This window comes from Hemitrygon akajei, chromosome 2 (assembly GCF_048418815.1).
Source record: "Hemitrygon akajei chromosome 2, sHemAka1.3, whole genome shotgun sequence".
NCBI classification, from domain to species: Eukaryota; Metazoa; Chordata; class Chondrichthyes; order Myliobatiformes; family Dasyatidae; genus Hemitrygon; species Hemitrygon akajei.
Window position 1 is genome coordinate 211,312,038 of NC_133125.1, and position 14,048 is coordinate 211,326,085.

At 47.2% G+C, this 14,048-nt stretch overlaps 1 protein-coding gene and 1 long non-coding RNA gene across 3 annotated transcripts in view; one reads left to right on the forward strand and one right to left on the reverse strand.

Moving 5' to 3' along the window:
- Nucleotides 1–8,663, reverse strand: part of LOC140720484 (uncharacterized) — a 736,320-nt gene extending 727,657 nt beyond the window's left edge. Inside the window, exon 1 of the long non-coding RNA XR_012097195.1 lies at nucleotides 8,411–8,663. This is a non-coding gene — a long non-coding RNA (uncharacterized lncRNA). The remainder of the gene's footprint in view (nucleotides 1–8,410) is intronic.
- Nucleotides 1–9,765, forward strand: part of LOC140720435 (butyrophilin subfamily 3 member A3-like) — a 774,879-nt gene extending 765,114 nt beyond the window's left edge. For both annotated transcript variants that reach the window (XM_073035302.1, XM_073035297.1), the window contains exon 8: nucleotides 9,150–9,765. In XM_073035302.1, coding sequence (XP_072891403.1) covers nucleotides 9,150–9,682 — 533 coding nt within the window. In that variant the 3' untranslated portion in view covers nucleotides 9,683–9,765. The remainder of the gene's footprint in view (nucleotides 1–9,149) is intronic.
- The last annotated feature ends 4,283 nt before the right edge of the window (nucleotides 9,766–14,048 follow it).

A 14,048-nucleotide genomic window follows, 5' to 3' on the forward strand; every position in this document is an offset into this window, starting at 1 on the left:
GCGTAAGTGCTACACCTGTCCCTACACCTCCTCTCTTACCACCATTCAGGGCCCCAAACAGTCCTCCCAGGTGAGGCAACACTTCACTTGTGAGTCTGTTGGGGTCATCTATTGCATCCGGTGCTCCCGGTGCGGCCTCCTCTACATCGGCGAGACCCGACGCAGATTGGGGGACCGCTTCGTCGAGCACCTCCGCTCCGTCCACCACAACAGACAGGACCTCCCGGTTGCCACCCACTTCAACTCTGCTTCACATTCCCATTCGGATATGTTCATACATGGCCTCCTCTACTGCCATGATGAGGCCAAACTCAGGTTGGAGGAGCAACACCTCATATACCGTCTGGGTAGTTTCCAGCCCCTGGTATGAACATCGAATTCTCCAACTTCTGGTAATTCCCTCCCTCTCCCTTCCCCCATCCCAGTTTCACTCTGCCTCCTCCTCCAGCTGCCTATCACCTCTCTCATGATTCTGCCTTCTTCTACTACCCATAGTGCTTTCCCCTTACATTCCTCCTTCACCTCTCCTGCCTATCCCCTCCCTGCTTCCCCTCCCCCACCCCTTGATCTTTCCTCTGATTGGTTTTTCACCTGACACCTACCAGCCTTCTCCTTCCCACCCTCCCCCCACCTCCTTTATAGGGCCCCTGCCCCCTCCCTCTTCAGTCCTGACAAAGGGTCTCGGCCCGAAACGTTGACTGCTCGTTTCCATGGATGCTGCTCGACCTGCTGAGTTCCTCCAGCGTGTTGTACGTGTTGACTTGACCACAGTATCTGCAGTGTACTTTGTGTTTACTAAAGTATGTGAGAGGTGGATTCAGTATCTAGAACAGCTTTTTGAAGATAATAGAGGGGAATCCGCAGATATTAAACACCCTAATTCTGGCCCAGTTATTACCAAAGAAGAAATAACTAAAGCAATGAAAAGCATGAAACATGGTAAAGCCACTGGACCTGATGAAATTTCAGTGGAAATGATACAAGCCCAAGAAGATCTGGGCATAAATATTCTTTTTGAACTGTTTAATGGCATATATGAGTCTGGTGTATTGCCTGACGATCTCTTAAAATCAGTATTTATAACTCTGCCAAAAATTCCTGAAACTATTGATTGTGAAAATTACAGAACAATCAGTCTTATGAGTCACATAATAAAGATTTTGTTCTGAGTCGAATTAAAAACAAGTTAAGGCCAGAAACTTCTAAACTGCAATATGAGTTTATTGAGGATAGAGGAACTAGGAACGCAATTTTCAGACTACGAATGCTTTCAGAAAGGGCAAGTTTTGCGAAGGCTGAGGGAAGTCCATCTCCCACCTCCCATCCTCATCACATTCTACACGGGTTGTATTGAGAGCATCCTGAGCAGCTGAATCACTGCCTGATTCGGAAATTGCACCATCTCGGATCGCAAGACCCTGCAGCGGATAGTGAGGTCAGCTGAGAAAATCATCGGGGTCTCTCTTCCTGCCGTCACGGACATTTACACTACACGCTGCATCCGCAAAGGAAACAGCATTATGAAGGACCCCATGCACCCCTCATACAATCTCTTCTCCCTCCTGCCATCTGGGAAAAGGCTCCGAAGCATTCGGGCTGTCACGACCAGACTATGTAACAGTTTCTTCCCCCAAGCTATCAGACTCCTCAATTTCTGAAGCCTGGACTGACACCTTGCCCTACTGTCCTGTTTATTATTTATTGTAATGCTGTTTTTGTGCACTTTATGCAGTCCAGTGTAGGTCTGTAGTCTAGTGTAGCTTTTTGTCTGTGTTTTTTTTTGTTACGTAGTTCTGTCTAGTTTTTTCTACTGTGTCATGTAACACCATGGTCCTGAAAAACATTGTCTCATTTATACTATGCACTGTATCAGCAGTTATGGTCGAAATGACAATGCAAGTTGACTTGAATTGAATATCAAAATAATGTCATTTTATATTTTATCGATTTCACTAAAGCATTCGACAAAGTGTATCACGAAAAATTATTTCAAATTCTCGCTAAACTAAACATAGACAGAAGGGACCAACAACTGCTTCAAAATTGATATTGGAATCAAACGACGGTGGTAAAATGTGACGATAGTATAAGCAGTTGGACTAAAATTCAAAGAGCAGTTAGACAGGGATGCGTTGCCTCACCGGAATTATTTAATATCTATAGTGAAATGATTCTCAGAGAAATAGAGGACCTGGATGGGATAAAAATCGGAGGTGTTAACATCAACAATATAAGATATGCAGACGATACCACCCTAACAGCAAGTGCTGCAGAAGACCTACAAATCCTCCTGGACAAAGTGGTACAAACAAGTGCAGATTTTGGTCTAACCATCAACTGTAAAAAAAACAAATGTATGGTAATATCAAAACAGCAGGATACTCCCAACTGCCAATTGTACATCAGTAACCAAGAGATTGAACAAAAGATCGGCTTTAATTACCTTGGTAGCTTTATATCACAAGATGCTAGAAGTAAAGTAGAAATAAAAAGAATTGCCATTGCCAAAACCAACTTCCAGAAACTGAAACCCATTTTTACCAACAGACACATTTCTATGACAACAAAGCTTAGGTACTAAAATGTTACATCTGGTCAATCCTGCTGTATGCTTCCGAAACATGGACTATAACACCAGAACTCCAAAGAAACTTAGAAGCAACAGAAATGTGGTTTCTTAGAAGAATGCTGAAAATATCATATCGAGATAGGATAACTAATGAGACGGTACTCCAACGTGCCCATAAAAAAAGATCTTTAATGAGCACAGTAAATGAGAGGAACTTTAATTCCTGGGCCATGTCATCAGAAAGGGAGAAATAGAATGCCTTGCATTACAAGGCTGTATGCCTGGGAAACGCAGAAGAGTCAAGTCAAGTCGCTTTTTATTGTCATTTTGACCATAAACTGCTGGTACAGTACACAGTAAAAACGAAACAATGTTCCTCCAGGACCCTGGTGCTACATGAAACAACACAAAACTACACTAGACTATGTGAGACAACTCAAGGCTACACTAGACTACGTAAAACAACACAAAAACTACACCAGACTACAGATCTAAACAGGACTACATAAAGTGCACAAATCAGTGCAGGGCCGTACAATAATTAATTAATAAACAAGACAATAGGCACAGTAGAGGACAAATTTCAATATAATAATAGATGATGTAGATGTCAGTCTGGACTCTGGGTATTGAGGAGTCTGATGGCTTGGGGGAAGAAACTATTGCACAGTCTGGTCGTGAGAGCCTGAATGCTTTGGTACCCTTTCCCAGATGGCAGGAGGGAGAAGAGTTTGTATGAGGGGTGCGTGGGGTGAGAGGAAGGCAAAGAAGAAAATATATGGACACGGTGAAAAAACTAACAGATCTAAGTGTGCGAGATATCATTGATGCTGTGAGGGATCGTTCAATGTGGAGAGCCATGATGGCCCAAGCGTGTAACCCACAAGGCACATGAAGAAGAAGAAGAAGATCATAATTCCATTAATTACGGAGAAGGACAAGTCTAACCCTCAGACTGAGATTCTATACTGGTAAAAGGCCAATTTGATGGCATCAGAAAGGATCGGGTAAGTGGGAAGCCTTCAAAAATTTTGAGAGTACAGAAATTGTATGTTCCTGCAAGAATAAAAGACAAAGCTAAAAGGTTTGGGAAACCTTTTTTGCGGGGGTGAAATGAGACTCTGGTTAACAAGACAGAGCAGGTGCATCACAAGTGTAGGCAGCGAAGAATAAATGAGGTACTTGACTATAAGAAATAAAAACAAACACTTGAGAGGAAATCAGGAGGGTTAAAATAAGTCATGAAGTTGCTCCAACAGACAAGGTGAAAATGAATCCCAAGGACTTGAGAGAGACTGGAACTAGAGAGCACAGGATGAGAACTATCCTCCATAATTATCCTGAAACTATTGGAATTATGATCACTCGATCAAAAGTGTTCCCCTACACACACTTGTCACCTGCCTTGTCTCGTTCCCTATCACACAATCTCCAGTTCCAACCTCTATATATTGATTAAGGAACATTTCCTGAACACAGTTGACAAACTCAGTCACATCCAGTCTTTTCACAGATGGGAAATCCCAGACCATATTAGGAAATATAAAATCACTCACAATCAATTGTACTGGGCAATGAACCAGGGCAGGTGACAGATCACTCAGTGGGTGAGCTTTTTGGAGACAGTGACCACAACTCCCTCACTTTTCCCATAGCCTTAGACAGGGATTTGAGCGGCCAATGTAACTGGAGGATGGTGAGTTACGATGCTATTAGGTGGGAACTTGGGATTGTCGACTGGGAATGGTGGTACATAGGGAAATGGACAATGTAGATATGGTGTTTGTTTAGGGAGAACTTGCATGGGTTCATGGACGGGTTTGTCCCATTGAGACAGTGAAAGGGTGGGAGGGTGACGAAACCATGGTTGACAGGACATGTGGAACATCAGGGCAAGAGGAAGCAGGAAGTTTACTTCCAGTTTTGGGAAACACAGATCAGACGGGGTTCTAGAGAGTTACAAGGTAGCCAGGAAGGAGCTGAAAACTGGACTAGGGAGAGTTAGAAGACACGAGAAGGCCTTGGTGAGTAGGATTAAGGAAAACCCCAAGGCATTGTACACATACATGAAGAACAGGAGGATGACTAGAGTGAGGGTAGGACCGATCAAGGATAGAAGTGAAAACATGCCTGGTGACAGAGGAGGTTGGAAAGGTCTATAATGAAGACTTTGCTTCAATATTAACTACTGAGAGAGAGAGACTATGATTTTTCAGAGAAGAGCACAAAACAGGCTGATACGCTAGAACGTCAACATTCAGAAAGAGGATGTACTGGTTTAGTAAAGTTTACGATGGATAAGTCCACAGTCTATACCAAAGGTTACTCTGGGAAGTGAGGGAAGAGATTTCTGTGCCATTGGCGGTCATCTTCGTCACCTCATTTGTCACAGTAGTGGTGCCATATGCCTGGAGGGTGGCATATTAAACTAATTTGACAGGGGGATGGGAACCGGAGTGATCGTGCTGAGGATGAGGTAGTTGGTTTACAAACAGAGGCAGTGTGCAGTGAGACTCCTGGCAAGGGGAGCCTGATGACAGAGGAAATTGCAGTCAACAGGGTGAGTTGTTTATTAAAAGGTGGACAGAATCTAAAAGGTTGAATACAGGACTGAAGGTGTTATATTTGAATGTGTGCAGTATACGGAATAAGGTAAATGAACTTGTAGGACAGTTACAGATTGGCAAGTATCATGTTGTAGGCATCACTGATCATAGCTGAAAGAAGATTATTGCTGTGACCTTAATGTGCATGGATGCACATTGTATCAAAAGGACAGGCAGGAAGGCAGAGGGGGCTCCGTGGCTCTGTTGGTAAAAAAAATATGAAATCAAATCATTAGAAGAAGAGGACATCAGATCAGAAGGTGTTGAATAATTGTGGACAGAGCTTTGGAATGGCAAGGGTGAAAAGACCCTGATGGGAGTTGTATACAAACCCCAAACAGTAGCAAGTGGTCTGCAAGCTACAACAGGAGATAGAAGGTGCATCCCAAAAGGGCAATGATACAAGGGGGGGGGGGGGGGGGTTTCAATATGTGGGTAGATTGGGAAAATCAAATTCCAAGAGAGGAATTTCTAGAATGTCTAAGAGAAGGCTTTTTAGAGCAGTTTGTGGTTGAGCCCACTCAGGGATCAGCTGTTCTCGACTGGTGAAATGAACTGGAATTGATTAGAAAGCTTAAGGTAAAAGAACCCTTCAGGGAAAGTGATCGTAATATGATCGGATTCACACTGAAATTTCAGAAGGAGAAGTGGAAGTCAGATGTATCGTATTACAGTGGAGTAAAGGGAATTACAGAGGCATGACATAGGAGTTGGCCAGAATTCATTGGAAAAGAATACTGGCAGGGATGACGGCAAAGCAGGAATGGCTGGAATACGATACCAAGGATGTTTATCTGTGGAATTTTTTGCACCGCAGGGCTGTGGGGTCTCAGTCATTCAGTTCATTTGAAGTCACAGAGTCATTGTCATACAGCACAGAAACAGGCACTTCGACCCATCAACTCTGTGCTAACCTATTTACCCATCTATACTCATCCCATTGGCCGGCATTAGGTCAGTCTAAGTGTCTCAGAAACACAGTGATTGTATCTGATTCCATCACCTCCTCTGCCAGCAAGTTCCAACATGAACCACTCACTCTTCAAATAAAATCACCTTTAAACTCCTTCCTCCCACCTCAGACATGTGACCTCTTGTATTTGATCCCACTCCTGTGGGAAGAAGATTTCAATCATCTGCTCAAACTAAGCCCCTCATCACCTTATCTATTTCTGTCAGATCACCCCTCAGCCCATTTACCTGTATTTGGCCCGTATCCTTCTAAACCTTCCCTGTCATTATTTCCCTGTCCCAGGCCTCAACTCCTCTTCTGTGCCAGTTCCACAGGGTCCTCAATTCTCCCGTGTTATAGAAGATGATTGACCCCATTTTCTGCCACATTACAGAAGCAAATGTGCTGCAGGTCCTAAAATGCAGAAAGGTCGATAAATCCCCAGGTCCTGATCAAGTGTGTCCCAGGACATTGTGGGAAGCTCAGGAGGAGAGTGTGGAGCCCATTTTGGAGATATGTGAGTCATTGATAGCTCCGGGTGAGGGGCCAGAAGACTGGAGGGAGACTAATGTTGAACATTTATTGAAGATCGGCTGTAGGGAAAAGCCTGGGAAGTACAGACCGGTGAGCCTAACGTCAGTGGAGGGAACATTAATGGAGGGGATTCTGAGAGACAGGATCTACATTCATTTGGAAAGACAATGACTAATCAGAGATACCCAGCTTGGCTTTTATAGAAACATAGAAACAAATAAAACTTACAGCACAATACAGGCCCTTCAGCCCACAATGCTGTGCCGAACATGTACTTACTTTAGAAATTACCTAGGATTACCCATAGTCCTCTCTTCTTCCAAGCTCCATGTACCTATGCAGGAGTCTCTTAAAAGACCCTATCCTATCCACCTCTACCACCATCACCTGCAGCCTATTCCACGCACTCACCACTCTCTGCGTAGAAAACTTACCCCTAACGTCAGTGGTGGGTATATTAATGGAGGGGATTCTGAGACAGGATCTACATTCATTTGGAAAGGTGAGGACTGATCAGGGATATCCAGCTTGGCTTTCTGCATGAATGGAGACGATGGAAGTGCAGTAGACATTGTCTACATGCACTTTAACAAGGGATTTGACAAGGTACTTCATGGTCGACTATTCCAGAGAGTTGGATCACATGGGCTACACTACGATCTGGCCCATTGGATACAGAATTGTCTGGGTGGAGTCCTGTGACTAGTGGTTGTGCTGCAGGGATTGGTGCTGGGTCCACTGTTTTTCATCATTCATATGAATGATTTGGAGAGAATGTAGGTGACGTGTTTAGTAGGTTTGTGGAGGACTCTAAAATTGGTGGTGTAGTGGACAGTGAAGTGAGTTATTTAATTATTAATTTTCAGATACAGTGTGAAACGGGCCCTTTCAGCTCAGCCAGTCACACCGCCCAGCAACTGAGCTATTTAACACTAGTCTAATCACAGAACAATTTACAATGACCAGTTAACCCACTAACCAGCAACCGGACAAAACCCCTGCAGTCGTGGGGTGAACAGAGACCCTCCTTACAGACAGTGCCAGAACTGAACGCCAAACCCTGGAAGGTCCCAAGGTGAAATAGCATTGCTGTATCTGCTACATTACCATGACAACCCTGAACATCACCATCATGCCCGTGGTTTATCCAATATTACAACGTGATCTTCATCAGCTGGGCAGTGAAGGGCAGATGGATTTTAATTCAGAGAGATGTGGGTTTTGGGAAGGCAAACCAGGACAGGATTTACACTGGAATCAGTGGGTCCCTGGAGAGTGTTGTGGAACAGAGAGACCAGGAGGTGATTGTCTTCATCCGTCAGAATACTGAGTGCTGGAGCTGGGATGTCACACTACGTGTGTACAAGACATTGGTAAGGCCACATTTGGAGCAATGTGTACAGTTCTGGTTACCTTCTGAAAGGAAGACTGTCATTGAACTGAGAGGGAGTAAAACAGATTTACAAGGACGTTACCAGGACTGGAGGGTTTGGTTTACAAGGAGAGGCTGGGACTTTCCCTGGAGTTGAGGAGTCTCTCAGAGTAAGTTTAAAGGAATAATGGGTACATACAGGCAAGTGGGACAAGCTCGTTTGAAGCAAGTTGGTCAGGATGAATGAATTCTGCAGAACAGCCTCCCTGACCTCTTTAAATGCCTCCAGTTTTTACTGTGTCCGTCCTCATCTGGATCCAGTTGTTGCCTCTCCCTCTCCTCACACCCGTTTCCACTGGCAATCTCCTCTTTCTCACCATTCTTGATGCTGGCTTTCGGCCTCAAACATCGACTGTCTATCTCCCTCCACACACGCTGCTTGACCCGCTGAGATCCTCCACAATGTTAGTGTGTTGATCTAAAAAACTCCGCTCACTATCCCGGTGAAAAACCTCGGGAAGATGCCGGTTGTCCATCCGCTGTGTTTGGGTGAAAAACCCGGGAAAGGGTCCTGTCACCCACCCGACTGTGCCCGGTCTCCCCCCGATCCCCGGGGCCGCGCTGCCCGAGTCTCCCCCCGATCCCCGGGGCCGCGCTGCCCGAGTCTCCCCCCGATCCCCGGGGCCGCGCTGCCCGAGTCTCCCCCCGATCCCCGGGGACGCGCTGCCCGAGTCTCCCCCCGATCCCGGGGCCGCGCTTCCCGAGTCTCCCCCCCGATCCCCGGGGCCGCGCTGCCCGAGTCTCCCCCCGATCCCCGGGGCCGCGCTGCCCGAGTCTCCCCCCGATCCCGGGGCCGCGCTGCCCGAGTCTCCCCCCGGTCCCCGGGGCCGCGCTGCCCGAGTCTCCCCCCGATCCCGGGGCCGCGCTGCCCGAGTCTCCCCCCGGTCCCCGGGGCCGCGCTGCCCGAATCTCCCCCGATCCCCGGGGCCGCGCTGCCCGAGTCTCCCCCCGGTCCCGGGTCCGTGCTGCCCGAGTCTCCCCCCGATCCCGGGGCCGCGCTGCCCGAGTCTCCCCCCGATCCCCGGGGACTCTCTAATTCTCTGCTTCTCCCCCCAGTCTCTGTCACCCTGGATGTGGAAACGGCGAATCCGCGGCTCGAGGTGTCTGAGGATCGGAAGAGTGTGAGATGGACCGGGACATGGAGGAATCTCCCTGACACCGGGAAGAGGTTCACAAACTGGCTTTGTGTGCTGGGATCGGAGGGATTCACATCGGGGGGACATTACTGGGAGGTGGAGGTGACGGGGAATCGGTGTTGGGGTCTGGGAGTCGCCGCAGAGTCTGTGGAGAGGAAGGGATGGGTCATACGGAGTCCGGAGACCGGATTCTGGACCATCGCGCGGCGTGATGACGAGATGTGGGTTTACACATCCCCTGAGTCCCGTCTCCCTGCCGGTCCCATCCCCGGGAGGGTGGGAGTTTATCTCAGTTACGAGTCCGGGACAGTTTCATTTTACAACGCAGAGACCAAGTCCCATCTCCACACCTTCACTGGGAATAAATTCACAGAGAAACTTTATCCTTTCTTCTGGACTGGGAGTTTTTACGAGTGGCTGAGAATCTGCTCCGGTTCCGCTCCGGGTCTGTAAACGGGCCGGGTCCGGGACCGGCGTCAGGAGTCAGTCAGTGTAAATATAAATGTGCGGAGAGTGAAATAAACACGATGTGAGAATTATCGGTCCATTAATTTTAACTCGTTAACCGCATCCGTTAGCGGAACAGAAACACTGCGGATTCAGCAGCAGCCGCGGGCGGCGGGTCCTGAGCTCCCCGGCTCCCTGGGTCCTAAAGTCCACCGGGACTGACAGGGTAACTGGGGCAAGTGGTGGTGGTGCTGACTGGCAGAGGGAGGTCAGGGTGAATCTTAGGGGACGGGACAAGCGCCGGTGGTAACACACAAAGTGCCAAAGAATCGGTACAGAAAGGTGGAAGGAAGGGGGAGTAAAAGCTGACAGCTGATCCGGATGAGGGAGGGGTGGAGTGTGGAAATGTGTCAGAAGCTGGGAGGTGAGAGGTGGGACAGACAAAGATGATGGAATCTGGTCGGAGTGAAAAGTGGAGACTGGAATGAAGGGAGGGAGGTGGGGAGGAGTGTGTGGGGGATGGGAAGATGGAGAGGTTGGAAACAAAATGGCCACAAGCTTCCTGTGGGATTATCATTGTGGAATTGGGTTCCTATTCCCTTAATCTTCCTGGTGGCCTCTAGGATTTGATCTGTGAAGTGAGTTCTGTTGTTGTGGTGAACTACATATACCTGTCTGGACACGCCCCCTGATGACTGCTCCTGTGGCTCCTCCCACAGACCCCTGTATAAAGGTGATGGAGGTCTGATCCCGGCCTCTCAGTCTCCAGGATGTAGTATGGAGGTCACTCACTGCTTGTTCCTTCTTCCAGTCAATAAAAGCCGATATCTCGCTTTTACGTCTCAGAGTGAGTTATTCATGGTGCATCAGTTGTCCTGATTCATCTCGTATGTAGGTACAACATTCTTGTCCAATCCAGGCACACGTGGTTCCTTTCTCGGATAAAACAAAGTCCAAAGTCGTTTGGATTTGCAATGTCACTGTATGGACCGACATCAATTCTGCCGACAATTTAGATATTGCTTATTGGCTTGGATCAAGAGCATATGCAGTTTAATTTACTAACTTTTCCATTGCTGATGTCATGTTAATCAGTTCCTGTGCTGGTTTACCGGTTCCCTAGGCAGGTGTTACATTCTCCAGGGGCAACACTGTCCTTTTTACCCTGGGGTTATTGTCTTACAGAGGTATATACCATCCTCTGAAACACCGGTTGTTTCCAAATTTACATCCCACATCCCCAGTGACATTCTGGCCATCCGATACTTTACTTTTACTTTATTGTCACCAAACAATTGATACTAGAGCGTACAATCATCACAGTGATATTTGATTCTGCGCTTTGCGCTCCCTGGACTACAAATTGAAGTAAATACAATACAAATTTAAATTATAAATCATAAATAGAAAAGAGAAAGTAAGGTAGTGCAAGTCAGGTCCGGATATTTGGAAGGTACGGCCCAGATCCGGGTCAGGATCCGTTCAGCAGTCTTATCACAGTTGGAAAGAAGCTGTTCCCAAATCTGGCCGTATAAATCTTCAAGCTCCTGAACCTTCTCCTGGAGGGAAGTGGGACAAAAAGTGTGTTGGCTGGGTGGGTCGTGTCCTTGATTATCCTGACAGCACTGCTCCGACAGCGTGCGGTGTAAAATGAGTCCAAGGATAGAAGATTGGTTTGTGTGATGTGCTGGGCTAGGTTCACAATCTTCTGCAGCTTCTTCCAGTCTTGGACAGGACAACTTCCATACCAGATTGTGATGCACCCTAGAAGAATGCTTTCTATGGTGCACCTATAAAAATTAGTGAGGGTTTTAGGGGACAGGCCAAATTTCTTCAGCTTTCTCAGGAAGTAAAGGTGCTGGTGGGCCTTCTGGGTAGTGAACTCTGCTTGGTTAGGCCAAGTCAGGTCATTTGTGATATTCACACTGAGGAACTTAAAGCTTTTGACCTGTTCCACCTGCGCACCACCGATGTAGATGGGGTTGTGTGGTCCGCTACTCCTTCTGAAGTCAACAACCAATTCCTTCGTCTTGCTGACATTGAGGGATAGGTTATTGTCTTCGCACCATGCCACCAGGTTCTTAATTTCCTCTCTGTATTCCGACTCATCATTACCCAAGATATGGCCTACAATTGTGGTGTCATCAGCAAACTTATATATTGAGTTTGATGGAAACTTGGCTACACAATCATGGGTGTACAGTGACTACAGCAGGGGGCTGTATAAAGGGGTAAGGGGATGAAGGGGGTCCCACCATCACAGTACCAGAAATACCCGGGGCTGAGGGCTTGGACCAATTAAAGTCACAGTTCATCTCTGTTTCGGTGAAGGACACATCCATTTCTACATGTGCCGGGACAGCCATACACACCCAGCAGCTTGAGTGTTGGTGGCAGGGAAAGGACACGATCTCATCCAACCGCCATGGTTAGACACCGTCTTACAGTGAGAGGTGTGAATCCACGACGGTTTGTCTCTGACCTTGATGGCTGTGTTAGTGACCAGCAAAACCTGAAATGGTCCTTCAAATCGAAGTTGCAAACAGTTCTTTCTTTTAAATGTCCACACCACCAGGTAGTCTCAGGGTTCAATGTCGTGGCATTTAAGGCCACACGACTGGTTTCTGGGCTTTTACCTGTTGATGATATTTAGTGACGCTGCCCGGTTTTCATTTCTCTCGTAGCTTCAGCAGTCGACCAAGTCCTCTCGTAGTGCAGCCGACACCTGAGGCCAAGTTATGCACAGAAAGATCCCAGGTAGCCACCATGGACAGTCCCCAGTCTGGCTGCAAAAGGAGGAGGGTTGGGCAGGGGGAAAGTAACCTCATTCTGTAAAATCCCAGAGCTACAGGAACACCAGCAGAAGCTCCAAAGATCTCATCACTGGGAGAGGAAGGATCTTCGAAGATGGGCTACATCGAGGAACAATGTGAAAGACTGTCCTCGGACCAAGGACTCTGGTGAGCTGCTGTTGGTGGACTCTGCCCCAGGAGGGGTGATGGGCTTCAGGAGAAGGTCCCATGAGTTCCAGTGTGACAACGAGCATTTCCAACTGAGACAGGAACACTGTCCGGGAGTGTGGTGTGAGACAACCGTCTCTCCCACCCAATCGGGAAGCTGTGGATTACTCACTGACTGTCCCCAGCCTCTCCCCCACCACCTTTTCCTTTCCACACACTCCCACAAGTATTACCGGATCAGATCCCCTCGACTGAGTTACAGTTGAATGAATTTCCATCCGACTGAGATCTACAGATGCAGAAACCATTTTTTTCTCCTCCGCCATCTTCCCCCCATTAAACCACTTACTGCCTTATCTTCTACTGGAAACTATCTTCTGTTAAACAGTTCACGATGTGAAACTCCTCTGTTCACTGTCCCCTCATCCTTTCCAGCACACTTTCTTCACTGCTTTGTATAATTTTTGTAGAATTTAAGTTTTCTGCCATTGTCTGTGTCTGTGATGCTGCTGAAAACACTTCCTCTGAACAGTCTGTTTCCCTCCACTGACACTGTCTGGCCCGTTGAATTACCTCCAGCATTTTGTGTGCATTGGTCATGATCCTTCAAGTGTCACTTGATCCTGGCCTGGTCCCAGAGGACTGGAAAATCCACAATGGGTTTGTTTGATCCTCACCATCCAGGACTGTCCTCTTCTCACTGACCCATCAGGGAGAGGTACAGGAGCCTGAAGACACACACTCAGTGTTTTAGAAACACCTTGTTCTTTCCACCATCAGATTTCTGAACGGACCACCAACAGTACCACACCAGTTTGCATCATGTAACATGTAGTAAAATTATTGACTGCACTGTCCTGCTGCCGCAAAACAAATTTCTCAACATAAATCACTGATAATAAACCTGACTCTGATTCTAATTCTTGACCCACACTGGGAAATCCGGTCATTACATCATTACATCTCCTTGTGTAGGTCAGGTCTAATCACACATGACTGTAATTCTATCCCGTTGCCTTCTCATTTGTAATCTTGACTTCCTTTGAAACTATAATAGCCACTCTTTGACAGCCAGTTTCAACTCAGCTGCTAACCAGGTTTCTTTTCAAAGCCTTTTCCTGTTGTACTCCAGGGTGATCACTCTGCTTGCCTGGTCACTTTGTCTCCCCTGGGCCATGTGACTTGACGATCATCTCAGCGGGGAATCTCGGGGACGACCACATTGACAAGAATCTGAAGTCACGTCCAGTCCAGAGGGGGTACGGAAGGCTGATGTCCTCCCCTCAGCATCAGTCATGAATTTAAAGTTAACAATTCGCTTTGCTTGTCACACGTACATCGAAACACACAGTGAAATGGGTCGTTGTACGTCAATCACCAACACAGTCTGAGGATTGTCCTGGGCGCTGGCC